A 15,715-nucleotide genomic window follows, 5' to 3' on the forward strand; every position below is an offset into this window, starting at 1 on the left:
TCAAAACATCCCGTAAAATGGAACCACCACCAAAGTAGTAGGAAACACCATACCTGTACATGGTTTCGGCTTCCACATCCCCAAACCAGACACGTAAATTTGGAGTGAAATTCTGTCCTGTAAGTTCCAACATTGCTACATCCCCGCCACCATTCAACTGGATGAGGGGATGAGTATAAAAGAAGAAAACCCACAAAAAACATATATTAATTAAAAACAAGAATACCCTAAAAAATTCTTTGTAGTGCATATATGAAATGTAAACAATGCTACCTGTACCAGTTGGACAAAACAAAAATAAACAGACCTACACAAGTGAACTGTAAAAAAAGTAAACTCATCAAAAAGATACAACGAAATAATTTGATATTTGAAGGGATGTCTAGGTCCTGCTAGAGGCCACTTTAAAAAGTCAAAAAGGCTTTGAAAACAGAGAACAAAATCTTCCAGAGAACACTAGGAGAGCTTTAAATGTTTCAACAGCAGATAGCTCATTTTCTTAATGTGGTTTCAGCCTGGTACTGTCTGATGTGTAAAAGTCTAAGAGTCAGAATAGATTTCTAAACATCCAAAACAGAAGCGAAACTCCTAAAGATATCACCACCATAGTATTTTAAAAAATAGAATTCTTAATGTACAGAACAATATTATTATTCATGTGACCAATATCAATAGTATTCATGTGATGGATACACTCACACGTTTTGAAATGTATTTTAGAGAAGTTATCACAATGTAATTATCTTATGTAAAAGCTGGTAGGAATCTTTTCCTACAGTAGCCCACAAAAGTACTATAAAATTTAAATCAGCGTGATAAGAATAATCTCATGTGAAAGGGTTTATGAAAATAAACAAAGACATCACTTACTTGAAGACTTTCTACAACAGGCACAGGTGTCACTGGAGCATGGACCGGTCCCATCCCCTCATAAAATGTGTACTCTGCTTTATCTGTGCTAATGATTGTCCAAGAAGCTCCATCATTAATCATTTCTTTATTTGGTTCTTTTGGGCATGGAGTGGCCTTAAAAAGAAAGTTTTAAGTCTGATCTGTAGAACTGTTTCACAGTCACAGAGCTAAAAAGCATCTCAATCAGTAACAGTGTCTATTATTTTCATAAAACATTTCTCCATCTTTCATCTCTAACAAAATGCATGGAGTATTTTTCACTTTATGAATTATACCAGGCCAAGAACCAAGATTTACTTATTTAAAAGTTGTTCTCTAGCTACAAAAAGATAAAACAACAACTTTATATTCCAATGTTTGTGCAAAGACATTGGAGAAGCTGAAACGAAAACCTTGCAAATGAGTCAGAAACTTTCATTATCTCCTTGTAAATCACATATTATTAAAGTAGTATACAAAGATGTAAAAGCTCTCCCTGAACAATTCCATTATCTAACAATCAATAAGGAAATTGTGCATTGGTTAATCACAGAAAAAAATGGACTAGAAAGCTTTTAATAGCTAAGTTCTGCTTGCTTGTGTAAAGCTTTAGGGGCATCTTGATATACAACCATCCAGTTACATAACTTCACTCTTAAAAAAAAAGTTAGATAAACTTCACAAATCTAACACAAATTGTCTAATTGAAATGAAGTCAAGATCAAAGCTGAATTCAGAAAGACTCTTTATTCTGATATGCTCAGGTTAAAAACCACTGAAAACAGTTTGCAAGACAGATACGCACTGAGGATAGTAACTACTGACCTTTCCCAGCTCAAGACCCAAGTTATATTTTTATTAGAAGCATGTAAAGTTTATAAATTACCAGCCCGACTTCAAAAGAGAAACTGTTGTATACTATTTGGACAAAGGACATTTTCCTGTTGGCATGAATGGACAGACATGCTTTAACTCCTAACAAACAAAAACCCAGATATCAAAAGTGAATGAGCCTGTACAAGATCCTTGACTAGCTCCATCAGTTCTGCTAATCACCTGACTCAAAGTGGGAGGAAAATGCCACAGAACTTATTCTGGCAGCCCTGCTATGTTAAAAAAAAAAATCATTTCAGGAACACATTTCTCCTCTTGTCACAGAAATCATCGTAAGACTAATCCTATTGCAGGGAAACATTTATCTTTGTTGCTTTCAAGTACAACAGTTTATCTTCAGGTTCTTCTTTACTTTCCTAAACTTTAACAGATAAAAAGAGAGTATTCTCCAAGGACTATTAAACACAAGTCAAAAGGAATCAAACGGACTACACCAACAAAATGATACTAGAAGACAAGAGTCAGGGATGCAGCCCTTAATATCCCTTAATACAAGAAAAGTGGATACTGCCAAAATAAAAGTGCAATGGATTGGAGTATTGCATCAATGCCTGTGGCCCCCTCACAATGTGGAGCTGTTGGAGCAGGCCTAGAGGAGGTCCACTAAGATGATCAGAGGGCTGAGCACCTCTCCTGTCAAGAAAGGTTGAGGGAACTGAGCTTGTTCAGCCTGGAGAAGAAAAGGCTCAGGGGAGACCTCACTGTAGCCTTCCAGTATTTAGAAGGGGATTTAAAATCTGGAAGGAGACTGACTTTTTACATGGTCTGCTAGTGACAGGACAAGGAGAATGGTTTTAAACAAAAAGATGGGAGATACAGGTTAGATGTTAGGAGGAAATTTTTCATTCAGAGGGTGGTGGGGCACTGGCATAGGCTGCCCAGAGAAGCTGTGGATGTCCCATCCCTGGAGGTGTTCAAGGCCAGGCTGAAGTGAGGCCCTGGGCAACCTGATCTCCTGGGTGGCAACAGAGTCCACAGCAGGGGGGTTGGAACTAGATGATCTTTAAGGCCCCTTTCAACTCAAGACATGCCATCAGTCTATGACTTCATAAAATGACCAGGTCTGCCTACTTCTGTAAACAGCATCTACTATTACTGCTGTTAGACAGACATGGCCTACGCTCTGATCAAGCAAGGCATATTTATAATCCCTTCTGTAGCCTCCAGAGTATGTGTCTTCGAAAAGAGCTCTGGCTGTAAACTGAATCTCAACTTTTTTTTTGTCAATTCATGCTGAATTGCTGGCTTTTTATATCCCTTCTGCTTTAAGTCTTCTATGTACAGGGATGTTCTCATTCACTCATGAAAGAATTGTCAACTTGAAGTAAATGGCTTTTCTTCCACAAAGTGAGCACAGACTGGATAGACTCCTGCTTCAGAAACTAGATTCAGCAGTCAGTATTCAGTGAGGGGTAGTAGACATACTTTCTTCCCCAGTCTTGATCTTCTGGTCCAAGAAACAGATAAAATGGGTTGTCTTTCATGACACTGGCAGAAAGACTTTATATTTAGTCATGATTCCAGTTACCAAAAAGAGGTAACAGTCTGATATGCACATTAACAGATTTTATTCGACAAGTAGAATAAAAATTCAGAAGAGTGGGGTGTCCTTTTACCCTCCCACGTGGAAAGTCTGGATCTCTTTTCAGACTGTGCTCCGCAAGTATTACATAAACTGAGGAGTTACAATGTCCCTACAGTTCCACAGACATTTCCAGCAGCTGTCAAAGTAGCAGGAGCTCCTAGTTCATTCAGCCCTTCCCACAAAGTAGTTTGAAAAAGATCAAACAAACAGCAAGGCTGATTCTGAGACACTGCAATTCCTGTTTCATTTTTCTTTTCTTCCTGGCAAAGACCCATTCTGCTTTACGAGAAAATACATTGATAGATATTTCTGCTATCTGCTAGTGGAAGAAACAACAGACCTTGCCAACTTCTCACCTTCGGGTCATGAATGTTTCCTAAAATATGAACAAAGCTTCTCACATTCTTTCTACCGTCACAGTTTAGGACAAAAGTCACCTGAGACTTTACCAATCTTTCTTGCCCCCTCCCTTAAATTAAGGGAAATATTTTAAAATGCAAGCTTTCCACTTCCCTGCTTCTATCTTTCCTACTCTGGAAACTAGAACTGTTCTAAATAATTTGAGTCTTTACCAAGTTTGTTGGTCTTCCTGGAATGCGGTATTCTCTCTCAATACCCTTCACGATTTGAGCAGCCCTGGATTTTTAAAGAGATGTTGCAATACTCAGTTGGGATTAAATCTGATAACCAGTCTTGTTATTCTGACTGGAATTACCATGCTAGAAGTCTGCTAAAAGCACACTAACATACATGAGACTAAAACAGTTTGCTTGCATATTATGAGATGTCAGAACAATTGCTAGCTATTATTATTATTCTTTTAGGCAGCTATTGCTTGGGTTCATTCCCACTGAAGTAGCTCGCTTGGGATAATTTTCTCCACCTGCTGGAGAAAAATTATTGAAGACAGATGAGTACATTCCTTACTGACAAATCAAATTTCTGTAGCTTTACTTGTACTACTTACCCTTAGCCAAGAGCAAGACAATTCAACGCTGCTAAATGCATCATGAAAGACTATAATGAATTCTATTTGCTGATTTTTCGAAAGAAATACTCTCATTCAAAACCAACCGCAACACTGGCATTCATACATATTTGCAAACATTTGGGAAAAGTCTGCAGCCATGCTTTTCATCTATCAAAAAAGGCTGAAACAACTCACTTGAAATTGGATTATTCTCTCCTGGGAAAGGCACAAATACATTCTCTCAGTGTCTTTAAGGTAAAATGCACATTTATGGAGCTGCGATACTGGATCATCTGCATCCAATAATGCCGTTTGCTTATCTACTTTTCGAATTATCTGTGAATGAAAGTTGTATGCACATTTAGGACAATTTCTGTACTTCATTACATTGAAGATTACACTGAAGATTACATATGTACTGTTAAGTACAGGAAGTGAGAGATACTAATTTCCAAGTTTCCAAGCCTCCTGTTTTAATAACATTAGATTCATAATTCCTAATAATTTTACATCAAGGACATAATATTCCAGTTACAACCAATACTACTCCTTCAAAATGCTGCATGCATATATATTTCACCTTTTTCCCCATTCCAACAGCAAGAAAAAAAAAGTCTGGGCTTCAGAAAAATCTGCTTTTAGTTTGTTTCCCGACACGAAAGAACAGTAGGTCGATTATCAGTAGTCTTCTACAGAAGCACATGCTTCCACCATTGATAGTATCAATTATATTCTATGGCAGATTAGCTGCTGAACCAAAGCAGTTGAAAATAAGGATCGAGTTTAAATGTACTGAGATGGCCTTAAATATAATATTGCAAATGCAACAATCACAGCTTATCCTAACAGTTGCCTTTTTAAAATACTCCCTTACAGGCAGTGGAAATATTTTAGAATATTGCAATTTTAACTCAATTTCTAGGAAAAAAAAGTTTAATACTTTACATTATGCAACATCAGCAGAAGCAGCAGCCACAGTGCTCGAAGATTTCTTCGCTAATAATCTTTTAATTTCAAATCGGTAGAACACTTAAATCTAGGCTGAAGTCAACAAATGAAATCATCCCACTGGTTGCAAAGCCTTTAAGTGTTGATACTGAATAATGAATAAAGAATTTTGCTACACTGGGACCTACATCACTGTTTTTAGAACAGACTTTTTTTTTTTTAAAGGACAGCTTGCAGATTAACCTACTTTGGTAGGTCTGTATTTTGAAAAATTCCTTGTGCTTAATTTACAAGCTGTTCCTTACAGCATTAATCTGAAGATATAAAGATAAAAATATGCTTTCATTAAAATGAATTCCATTTTCATATATAATGTGTATTACTAAAAGGAAATGTATAAAGCCAAAATTGTAAACGGTGAAAACCCAATTATGCAATTACACTAAGCAGCCATATACAAGTTAATTATAACAGTGGAGAAATTAAACATTACCAGTCTTGGGAGTGCCATGCCAGTAACAGAGCATACAAGTTTGACAGTCTGCCCATAATGGATGTAGCCATCTCTCACTGTGAATTCTTCTCCTTCCGATTCATCATCATCCACTGCATGAAACAGGAAGTTCCACATTATTTGTTTAAATAAATGCTTCTCACAATATGAGGAACACTTAATACCACACTACTACACCAAATATACACTCGGTAACAAAACAAATCTGTGCTTGGGCAATTAATAAGGAAGAAAAACACAGGACTTTTTTGTGGGGATGGAGGGAGGGAAGTTAAAAATATATATTCCTTCAATTTTACTTACAGAGGTGAATGTAAAATGCTCCCCACTGTTGTGAACTGGCATGGAAATTACCGCCTTCTACGTGCAAATATCTGGTGCTAACTGTTTGGGATCGAAGTCTATTAAATAGTGCCACTTTTGTCCCTGATGCAATACATACTGCAAGGAATACATACAGACTTCAGATTATAAAATTACTTTGTTATTATTACACAGAAAAGTAAGAAGAAGTCACAAATACAATAAAATAAGCCGATGAATATTGGAAATCAAGAAATAACTCTCAATTATTGATTGGATTGTATAATACTTATATTTGTGACAGATCAAAAACAGTCACGAAATTGTAAGTGGGAAACATATAGAGGCTGTTCTCCAAAGGCATGCTAGTTCACTGAATTTTGCCACTGGGCCAAACGGGCCATTTTCAGCTTGCCAGCTGAAAATTCTCTGTTCACAGCTTTCAAACAGTTGACTATTTGAACAGAAGCTTTAGCTTACCCTTGAGAAATACTTAAGACTACTTTCAGTGGTCATTGTATTTGAAGCATAAAGAAAAATTACTCTTATAAATCACAATCAATTGAAATGAAAACAGACAAGTACATAAAATTGTAACCATGCAATTTGAAATTTTCTCAGGTCTGAACTTACTTATCACTCAAGAGGGAGAAAGGCTAAGTCTGCTCCCCTAAAAAAATTCAGCTACTATCGCTTTGGCATCAAAACAGGCATGTTTCTTCTACTGTTAATATTTACTACTGAAGAATGCTTAGTTCATATTCACTGTCCATCAAAACTATCTGTCTGAATACAAAGTCAACAGTGCGTACGCTGAGCCCACGGGCGTGAACTGCACAGCAACAGACCGCCTTTATTCATGTGGCAAGCTAGCAGCCCCGAGATCCACATTCCATAGGTGAATGGGTTCCAGCCCAACACAGATGGAAGAGCCCTTTAAAGCACTAGTGAAGAGAGAAAAACAAACAAAAAAAATAACGGCATCTCTTGAGGTGCTCCAGTGGTATGCAGGCAAAAACTTTGGAGAAAAAGTAAAAATGCTCCCAATAGCACCAGAGATATCTTCAGTTAAAAAATAGGGTAAGCAAATAAATCTGGGTGAAACATCATCATACAGATTTCTTAACCAATTATTTAAGAGTAACCATGCAAAATATATTAAAAATAAAAGTCTAAATGTGGCATGAGACAGGAAGAAGGTGGCCGTGACATGAAGGAAGCAGAGCCTGGGAAACATGGCACTACTCTTACCACAATCTGAAAGTTATCTCTTCACTACTGATCAAAACATCCTAAGCACCAGATAAAGGCAGCTTAAGGGATTCAACAGCTTAGAAAGCTGAGACAGAGCACTCTTCATATATTTGCTCACAAGGATTTACTTCTCAGAATAAAGGTTTTGGGTAGAACTTTTGTATTTACTAAATAATTGTGACCGTATAAAATTAGACAACATAATCTATACTGGAACATTTTAAAATATATTGCTGTGTGTAATTCTAAAATAATTTTTTTAAAATTGAAAATTTCATATTTTATATTGTAGTCACATCACAGAATACATTACAAATGAAAAGGAGACAAAATTGCTACATAAAGAACTGTAAAATACTTACAGTCTGCATTTTTCAGTGACTGCTTCTTTTTAGAAGGCTTGGAGATGACTTTGATTCGTTTACTGAGGAACACACCGATGTCATCACTATTGCCATAGAACATCTTTACTGATAGCATGAAGTGCTTTCTCTTGTCTGAATCTGATATGTATAACGTTTTGGCAGTGCAATAATTCTGTGGGTAGAAACATATTATAGTTTCTTTTTTCAAATTAGCCCAGTACAAGAAACTCTGTCTAATTGTGAATGAAAATAGCGTACCACTTTCCAAAGCAGATCACAAATCGCTTTCTCCTCTCTTCTCCACTAATAACAACACCTGACTTTTTTTCTAATATGTATGGAATCGTTCCATATGGAAATCATTTATAGACCACTTTTTAGCTTTGTGAAGTTCAGCATCTTACTTCAGTGCTTTAACTCCTTACTAAGGCTGGAAAGCAGGTGATTAGAGACTGTAGCTGTATCAAAGCCACATCTGAGAGGGTGAGAACACTACTAAAAGTTACATTCAAGCACAGCTATAAAGTCAGTACAACAGATACGCACAAGAAGTTGCTTGTGCAAAAAACAAAAAAAAAAAAAAAAAAAAAAAGTTAAACCAAGCTTTCCTTCAAAGTTATAAAGAGCTAAACACTTAAGGTAGGTGATGAAGACATTAAAGACCTCCAGAAGAATTTTTATTACCCTTCTTTTTAAGAAACAAGCATATACAAAAGCACCATCCCTCTTGGCATAACAAACATGTTTCAGAGAAGTTATGCCATAAATCTTTAAGACATACAACCTTTAGTAAGATTCTGTGAAAACATATGCTTAAGCTACAAGGTACACATGGCGTGCATTTTGTGAAAACTCCCAAAGGTAGTAATTGCTCATGGAAGTAACCAGTCAGTTTTCTGAACCATTCAAAGAATTTGTTCCAGTCCAAATCATCTAATCTGTGGCGACCTAGTCACTGGCTTGCATAGCAGAAACACGAAGAGTAGGCACAATATGGAATTCAGATGGATTCTACTGTATGTTTGAAAAAAAACCAACACACATGCCGTAACACATGAAACATTTCTAAGGAGATGGTGCTACAAATAAAATATTGTAGTAATCAGCTATATAATAATGCATAATTAGACAACCAGTTAAAATGTGCACTTACATGCTGCCAGATTTATTCCGATTGTTTAAGTCACCACAAATATGTTAAAAAATCTGGTAGGAATTTATATTACTGTACAGAAACCATACTACACATATAAAGTGGCATTTAAAATGTATTTTTATGCAAAGGAACTTAAAGACCACTTCGAGCAGCAGATGTTGTTTAAATCCTTCCTTGATATTATCCATTCATGCAAACCAGTGAGACAGACATGGAGTTTTGGCAAGCAACCTTATTTCAGTTAACCACCAGGGCCTACCAAATAACCTAACAGAACTGCCTGAGTCAAGACCTTACAGATGAAAAGTTAGTACCATGCTATAATTCCATGAACCACATCCGTTGATTTCATTGTTTAGTATATTTGAGGGTTTTTTGTTTTTTTTTTTAAAACGACTCATGTAGTATCTGCTACAGTATAACTGAAGTTACAATAGGCCAGTGCATGCTTTGAAAGGCATCGTGTAGTAATAACACCCTTTGTGGTAATCTTAAAGCATTATTACACTTCTACCTTTCCCTCCAAGTTCAGCTGCTGCATTTCTTGGTCACTGTTTCCTATTCCAATGAAGGCGCAAGGTTGTGATTCTTGCTCAGTGCAACCATCCCGTTCCATTTGCTCTTTTTTTTTCTTCCATCCACTGCCCATAAGATATACACAAGGAGGGGGACAAAAGAACCTGAAAATGAAAAACATATTATGAGACTACACCCAATTTTTAAGAAAAAAAATTAAATACAAACATTCAGACAAACTGATGTAGACCCAAAGCTTTCTCAGTCTTACATTTGCACTGCAGTTTATATATGCATGCTTTTCGTTTGCCTTTAAGATTTTCTACAATGCAGATCAAAAAAAGAGAAAAAGCAAAGAAAAACAGCATTAGATGCACTGTCACTGAGCATCTTCCCATTTCAACGATTGGTAACACTCTCCAACCCTAAAAAATGAAAAGATTTTTTGCCCTCACAAAAAGGAGATTCTCTTAAAGAAAGCAGAAAGTCTTACAAGCGACGACAATGTTTTGCTTTTGTAATCAACATGATTAAGACACAGAGCAGTACCATTAAGTAATTTAATGAAAATCTAGCAACAACAACTTCTGAATATTTAGGCTTTCATCATTACCAGAGGAAAAGGAGGGAGTCTATTCTATCCAAACACAAATTTATTTTCTGTTTATAAATGAAATAGGTGCTTTCAGCAGTAATTGTAAGATATGATTTATTCTTTAGCAGTCATTCTAGATGCTATTTTAAAGCAAAAACTTAAAAAAAAAAAAGCAATACTATAATGCCATGTATTGGTCTTGAAGTTTCTGCAAATTGTTAAAAGGCCAACCCTAATCGCTTTTGGTTGCAGTTTAACCAACAGGTGAAGTGTTTTTAACATTTTTTAGTTAGAATCTAAGTTGAAAAAGCAAAAGAACTATTAGCATACAATACTTCTAAGAAAACTAAAGAGGCATGAAGGGAAAGGAAAACTGAGAAAGTTTCTAATTATTCAATTCAATTATTCACATTGAAGTGTAATACTTAATTTGGCAATTTTGACATTCAAAGACATCTCCTACTTTATTCCTGTAAGTAGGTACAATGTTTTGAAAACATGCTCTGGAACAACTGAATTCATGGATAAATCCTTTAAACACTATGTAAGCTTTAATCAGTGTAAGTCAACTTCAGTATAACAATTGAACTTAATAAACTCTATCACTTCAGTCTTTCAGGACAATTACCTTTCAAAGACATAAGATGTTTTTTTTAAGTAACAGATTTCTAAGAAGAGGAAACCAAAATCCTGACTTAGTAGTCCTAATAAAAATATAAATAGTAAAAATCCACAGAAGTAAATGCAAAGATTTGTAATCATTTCAGTTAGGGCCCACAGTCAATATTTATTCCTTGTTCATAAGACAAAAAACTTGTAAAGGTTTTACTGCAATTCAAAATTTCAGCAGTTATGATAACCAGCAAAAATAAACTCCTGCAGGCAAACACCAAGCCATCTTGCCGAATAAATTTGCAGTGAAAATTTTTCCACTTAAACTTCTCACTCTTTTAAAAACACATCCAAAATGATTATAGAATAATATACCATACGGCTTAAATATCTAAGAAAATCTTTCAAACCACAGCACTTTCACTGGTTTGAAAAAAAGACTGCCTGCAAAATTGAATTTGTAGAAAGTAGACCTCTACACGAGGTCAAAAAAATCCGCATGTTTGAAAAACCCATTAAATTCATTAGTGGAACTGCTCATACAAATTGCTTTTCAAACTTAATTCAAAGCTGACAGAACCAAATGCTGTATTTCCTCCATTACCATAATCCATTTCACCAGAGATGTACCATAACAATTATTTGTTCCTTTATTGCCTTCACACTGTTGTCAAGGATATAAATGGAATATAAAATTAACTACGGAGTTATGAGTTAATGGAAATCTATTTGTAGAAGTGAACTATTCAAAGTTCACCAAATAATATTTTTTCATGTGCTTATTGCATCAGTGTTAACTATTTGCATTTGATTCTTCGGAGGTAACTATGAGCCAGATGAAGGCTCTGGGATTTTTTTTTCTCCCAATTGAACATGCAGAACACGGAACCAACACAACAGGTAGCAACTTGCCAATTTACAAAACAGATGTTTCCTGACGACTCGTGAACCTGAAAAACTACACAATAAACTAGCTCAAAAATTAAATTTAACACTTCTCCAGTAGTTGCACAAGCTAATAATTTCAGCAAGCCAGTCATGAACCAAAAAGCTGGAATTTATAGTTATCTGACATCAGAATGCATTACTTTACAGCAGTAAGCACAAAAGTTGAAAACGACCTCAAACAGAAAGAGTAAGCCGTAATAAATAATTATTATGAAACAGCATATAACATATACCACTTTTTAACTTTTTACATGTCTTTTTCTTATTTTTTTTTCTACCTGACGTCTGTTCCAGCTTTCTTAGTGACAATACTGACTGGTGCTGCAGGGCATATTCAACATCCTCTTTAATATCTCTTGTACACTAACCAGGTATTTCCCTTCCTACTACAAAATTTTGATCTCCGAACTAGTAATGCATTTCCTACTTTTCAACTGCATTCATTTCAAAAATTAGATCAGTACAGATTACATAACCTAATTTCTCTCAAATGCTTATCTACCAAATAGGAAAGACAATCTTAGGACAATTCACATTTGCAAGGGAGACTACGCAATGACAATAGATAAAGTCACAGAAAGGTATCAAATTGTAAGGTGTTTCCTCTACAGAACCAACATAATTTATATTCCCTTTCTCAGCCCATATCTAGATGCAAATACCATAGTTGATGCTAAAAACCTATTCTGAAGATCATCTACTCATTGCTGCAAGTTCTGGATTGTAGGAAAACGGGAAAAAAAAACAAAAAAGCAAGAGCAATGGTTATGATTATATTATTATAGATACCATGTCACGTGTAGGAGGCCTACTATTTTTTTTTGAGAATCTGGAAGTAACAGGTGCATCAATTCAAGAGATAATCTTGTATTTACATTACTGGTCAGAAAACAAAAAAAATCCCAAACTTTTTATCATATCAATTTTAATTTCAGCTTTATGCTAAATCAAGACCTTTACATAACTATGGCCACGAGGTGGCAATAAAGACCCATAAGAAACAAGTTTTAACCCATGGATGAAAAACGTCACACGTACAATCATCTTTCTAAATTAAAACAGAGAAGAACACAGGAAGACTCTATATTACCAAACAAAGAAAGAAACTTTCACTTAGACCATTTTATGATAGGTTAAACCTGCAAAACAAGGAAAGAGTGAGTGATCACAGTCTGAACAAATTTCCTTCTCTGTCAGCCTCCAGATATAGACAAGTACAGTATGGGGGCTTTTCACTTCATATTTACAACCACAGGCACTCATGTATAGAGAAGGTGAATTATAAACCTTATTTCCAATATAGTTTGAATAAAAGCTGAAAGTATTTTATTTCTAATTTCCAGAGGGCATTAAATAATGTGACTTCGATACATTTAAAATAACTATTAGAGAAAGTTTCTCATTAATAAAACACTTTCCATGTAAATAGGATTATAAATGTTTATGTGAGAGTTTGGCTTTCAGAAAACTATGAAGAGGAAAAGAAGAGAAAGAACATCATCTCCCCAAAACAGCCAATGTAGGTAATTTCCAGTATTAGCGATGGGAAAAATGGTAGGACAATATTTGGTGGAACAAATGAAACTACTCTTCCTTCAACTTTTGATTTACAGAGCCTACCTCTTTTTTCTTTAACCACAAACTAAAATAAGACTGAGTGGGAGGCAAAAATTCTTCTGAAGTATTAATCTGACCTGAAGTAAGAAGAAAATGATAGGTGCTAGGGGGAAAAGCAGCTGCCTCTGGTTGCTCTGAGTTAGGTCAGAATTTTTTAGTACAAGAAGTAATGGTGGAAAATCATGAAGGATGCAACTGCCTATTAGGATTTATAACATCTTCTTAATAAGTTTTCTTTACGCTACAAGTAGACTGATAATTCTTTATTTAATTAGCAATAAAGCAAAAAAGTACATTCTTCCATGAGGTAAACATCTAACAACTTGATTTAAAAACCACATGAGATCTATTAGGGATGAACTCTGTAAGCTATTTCATTAATGAAGTACATCAACCAAGAATATCTTTCTTGGACAAAAGCCATTCCACTTTTGCTTCTGGCCAAGATGCAGATTCAGTATCTCCTTTTTGCTGATTTAAAACACAATGGTTGATAGGCTGAGCCAGGACAACATTTTGGGATACCAGCTCTCCAAAAATACTTCATACATTTAACCACAACACATACTTGGTGCTCTTGCTAACTCCTCGTTTACCTCATGTGTGATGCTTCCCCTATACAGCTTCCAATAATTTGTTACTGGTGTAATTAAAACAATTGGTAGTTTTAAACTGAACTAATACTGTGACTGACACTAGTCACGAAGGATCAGGGGATCTACCTCCAAGGAGTACAGGGCCTCCACAGAGTGCCTTCTTTCAAGGGCCTAATTTCATGGGTCACTTAGCCAAGAAAAGGCCACAGCATTACCAACGTCATGTTAAGCCACTCATCTTATAATCTCAGTACAGGAAACAGAAGCAAGCTGGTACTCGTTTTTTCTGACTGATCTGGTCCATCAGACTGGAAAGTAAATGTTTTTCCATGGCAAGAATGCCAAGCTGAGGTATCTAAGGATGCTCTCCTTTATTCCAAATGACTTCAAGGGAAGAACAAAATTTCTAATGGTTTCCGAGTCTTAACTGTAACAAGCGGAAGTGGAATAGATTTGAGTCTTTGGCACCACCTGGAATATTGTTTTTAATTAGACAATCACCAAGGAGAGAAAAACATTCCCCAGTCCCTTCTGTCAACTAAAGCCAATAAATACAGAGAAAATATGATACACTAGTAGACATGCTACCTTTACTGAACTCACCAAGGCAGTAAGGGATAGAAAGAAAAATAAAATCAGCTCATGTCTTTGCTAACTACTTCTGACATACTCAATTCTGTTTTCAAACCACAGGATTCTGTTCACAAAAGTTTGCTTTTTCAAAATATCCAAGACCCTGGAGAAGGTCCAGAGGAGGGCCATGAAGATGATCAGAGGGCTGGAGCACCTCTCCTATGAAGACAGGTTGAAGGAGCTGGACTCGCTCAGTCTGGAGAAGGCTGCAGGGAGACCTCGTTGTGGCCTTCCAATATTTAAAGGGAGAATATAAACAGGAGGGAAATACTTTTTTTTTTTTTTTTTACAGGGGTAGATCAGGACAGTACAAGGAGGAATGGTTTTAAACTAAAGGAGGGAAGATTTAGACTAGACATCAGGAAGAAGTTTTTCACTGAGAGAGTGGTGAGGTGCTGGAACAGGTTGCCCAGAGACATTGTGGATGCCCCATCCCTGGAGCCGTTCAAAGCCATGATGGATGGGGGCCAGCTGATCTAGTACTTGATCTAGTGGTTGGAAACGCTGCCTGTGGCAAGGGGGTTGGAAACCTGATGATCCTTGAGGTCCCTTCCAAACCAAGCCATTCTATGATTCCATGATATTCCGGAGGTCATCTTTCAGAAGACTGCACCTACCACCTTGTCTCCTTTAACTTCACAGTGACATCAACAGGGAAGTTTTCTTTGTACCAGTTAGTCAGTGTGGAGTCAGTCAAGGCAGAAGATTTGTTTGTCAGTTACCCACGTTATTTTGAGCATGAAAACACTCAGCAGTCTTTCTTCCTTCTTAGGAGCTGAATGAACTGACAACATCCATTAAAAGATACAACACAATAAGAAACAAATGAAAAATAAGTAGGTGCTAGAATGCTAAGGATAAAGTAGTGGAGCCATGGGGAAAGCACTAGAAAAGGCTATGCCTTCACACTGCAGTGAAAGGAAGTATTTGAGCAGAAATTACAGAAGCTCCTTCACTAACAGCAAGACGCAGTCAGAACATCCTCAAGTCTAATCAGCAGCGATAATTTTTAAACTCTGAGTAGCATATAACCCACAAGTACTAATCTGGCTCACAACCTTTGACAAACTACATCTTGGAATCCAAAGCACTTCAGTCCTTCGAACTGCTGAATGTTCACGCTGTTCAAACTGTGACCCTTATACTAGTAGGATAACCACCGAAGAGAGAAATCTCAGTCAACAGTAAGTACGCATGAGTGGGAGAACAGAAACACAAGTCAAATACCTACACTCATTAGGACTAAAGGTGAGCTGAGCACCTCTATCAGTTGAAAGCCTCTGAAAGATGACAGTCACTCAGCATGAAACATTAGGCA

General features: G+C 36.3%; 1 protein-coding gene across 9 annotated transcripts in view; it reads right to left on the reverse strand.

The window, feature by feature from the left end:
* RBPJ (recombination signal binding protein for immunoglobulin kappa J region) overlaps positions 1–15,715 on the reverse strand; it is a 147,652-nt gene that overhangs the window by 4,738 nt on the left and 127,199 nt on the right. For all 9 annotated transcript variants that reach the window (XM_021394357.1, XM_021394358.1, XM_021394353.1 and 6 more), the window contains exons 4-10: positions 9,395–9,560; positions 7,722–7,896; positions 6,106–6,243; positions 5,782–5,894; positions 4,536–4,676; positions 871–1,026; positions 54–157 (exon numbers count right to left, since the gene is read on the reverse strand). In XM_021394357.1, the coding sequence (XP_021250032.1) occupies positions 54–157; positions 871–1,026; positions 4,536–4,676; positions 5,782–5,894; positions 6,106–6,243; positions 7,722–7,896; positions 9,395–9,560 (993 nt within the window). The remainder of the gene's footprint in view (positions 1–53; positions 158–870; positions 1,027–4,535; positions 4,677–5,781; positions 5,895–6,105; positions 6,244–7,721; positions 7,897–9,394; positions 9,561–15,715) is intronic.

This window comes from Numida meleagris, chromosome 4 (genome assembly GCF_002078875.1).
Source record: "Numida meleagris isolate 19003 breed g44 Domestic line chromosome 4, NumMel1.0, whole genome shotgun sequence".
Taxonomy (NCBI): domain Eukaryota; kingdom Metazoa; phylum Chordata; class Aves; order Galliformes; family Numididae; genus Numida; species Numida meleagris.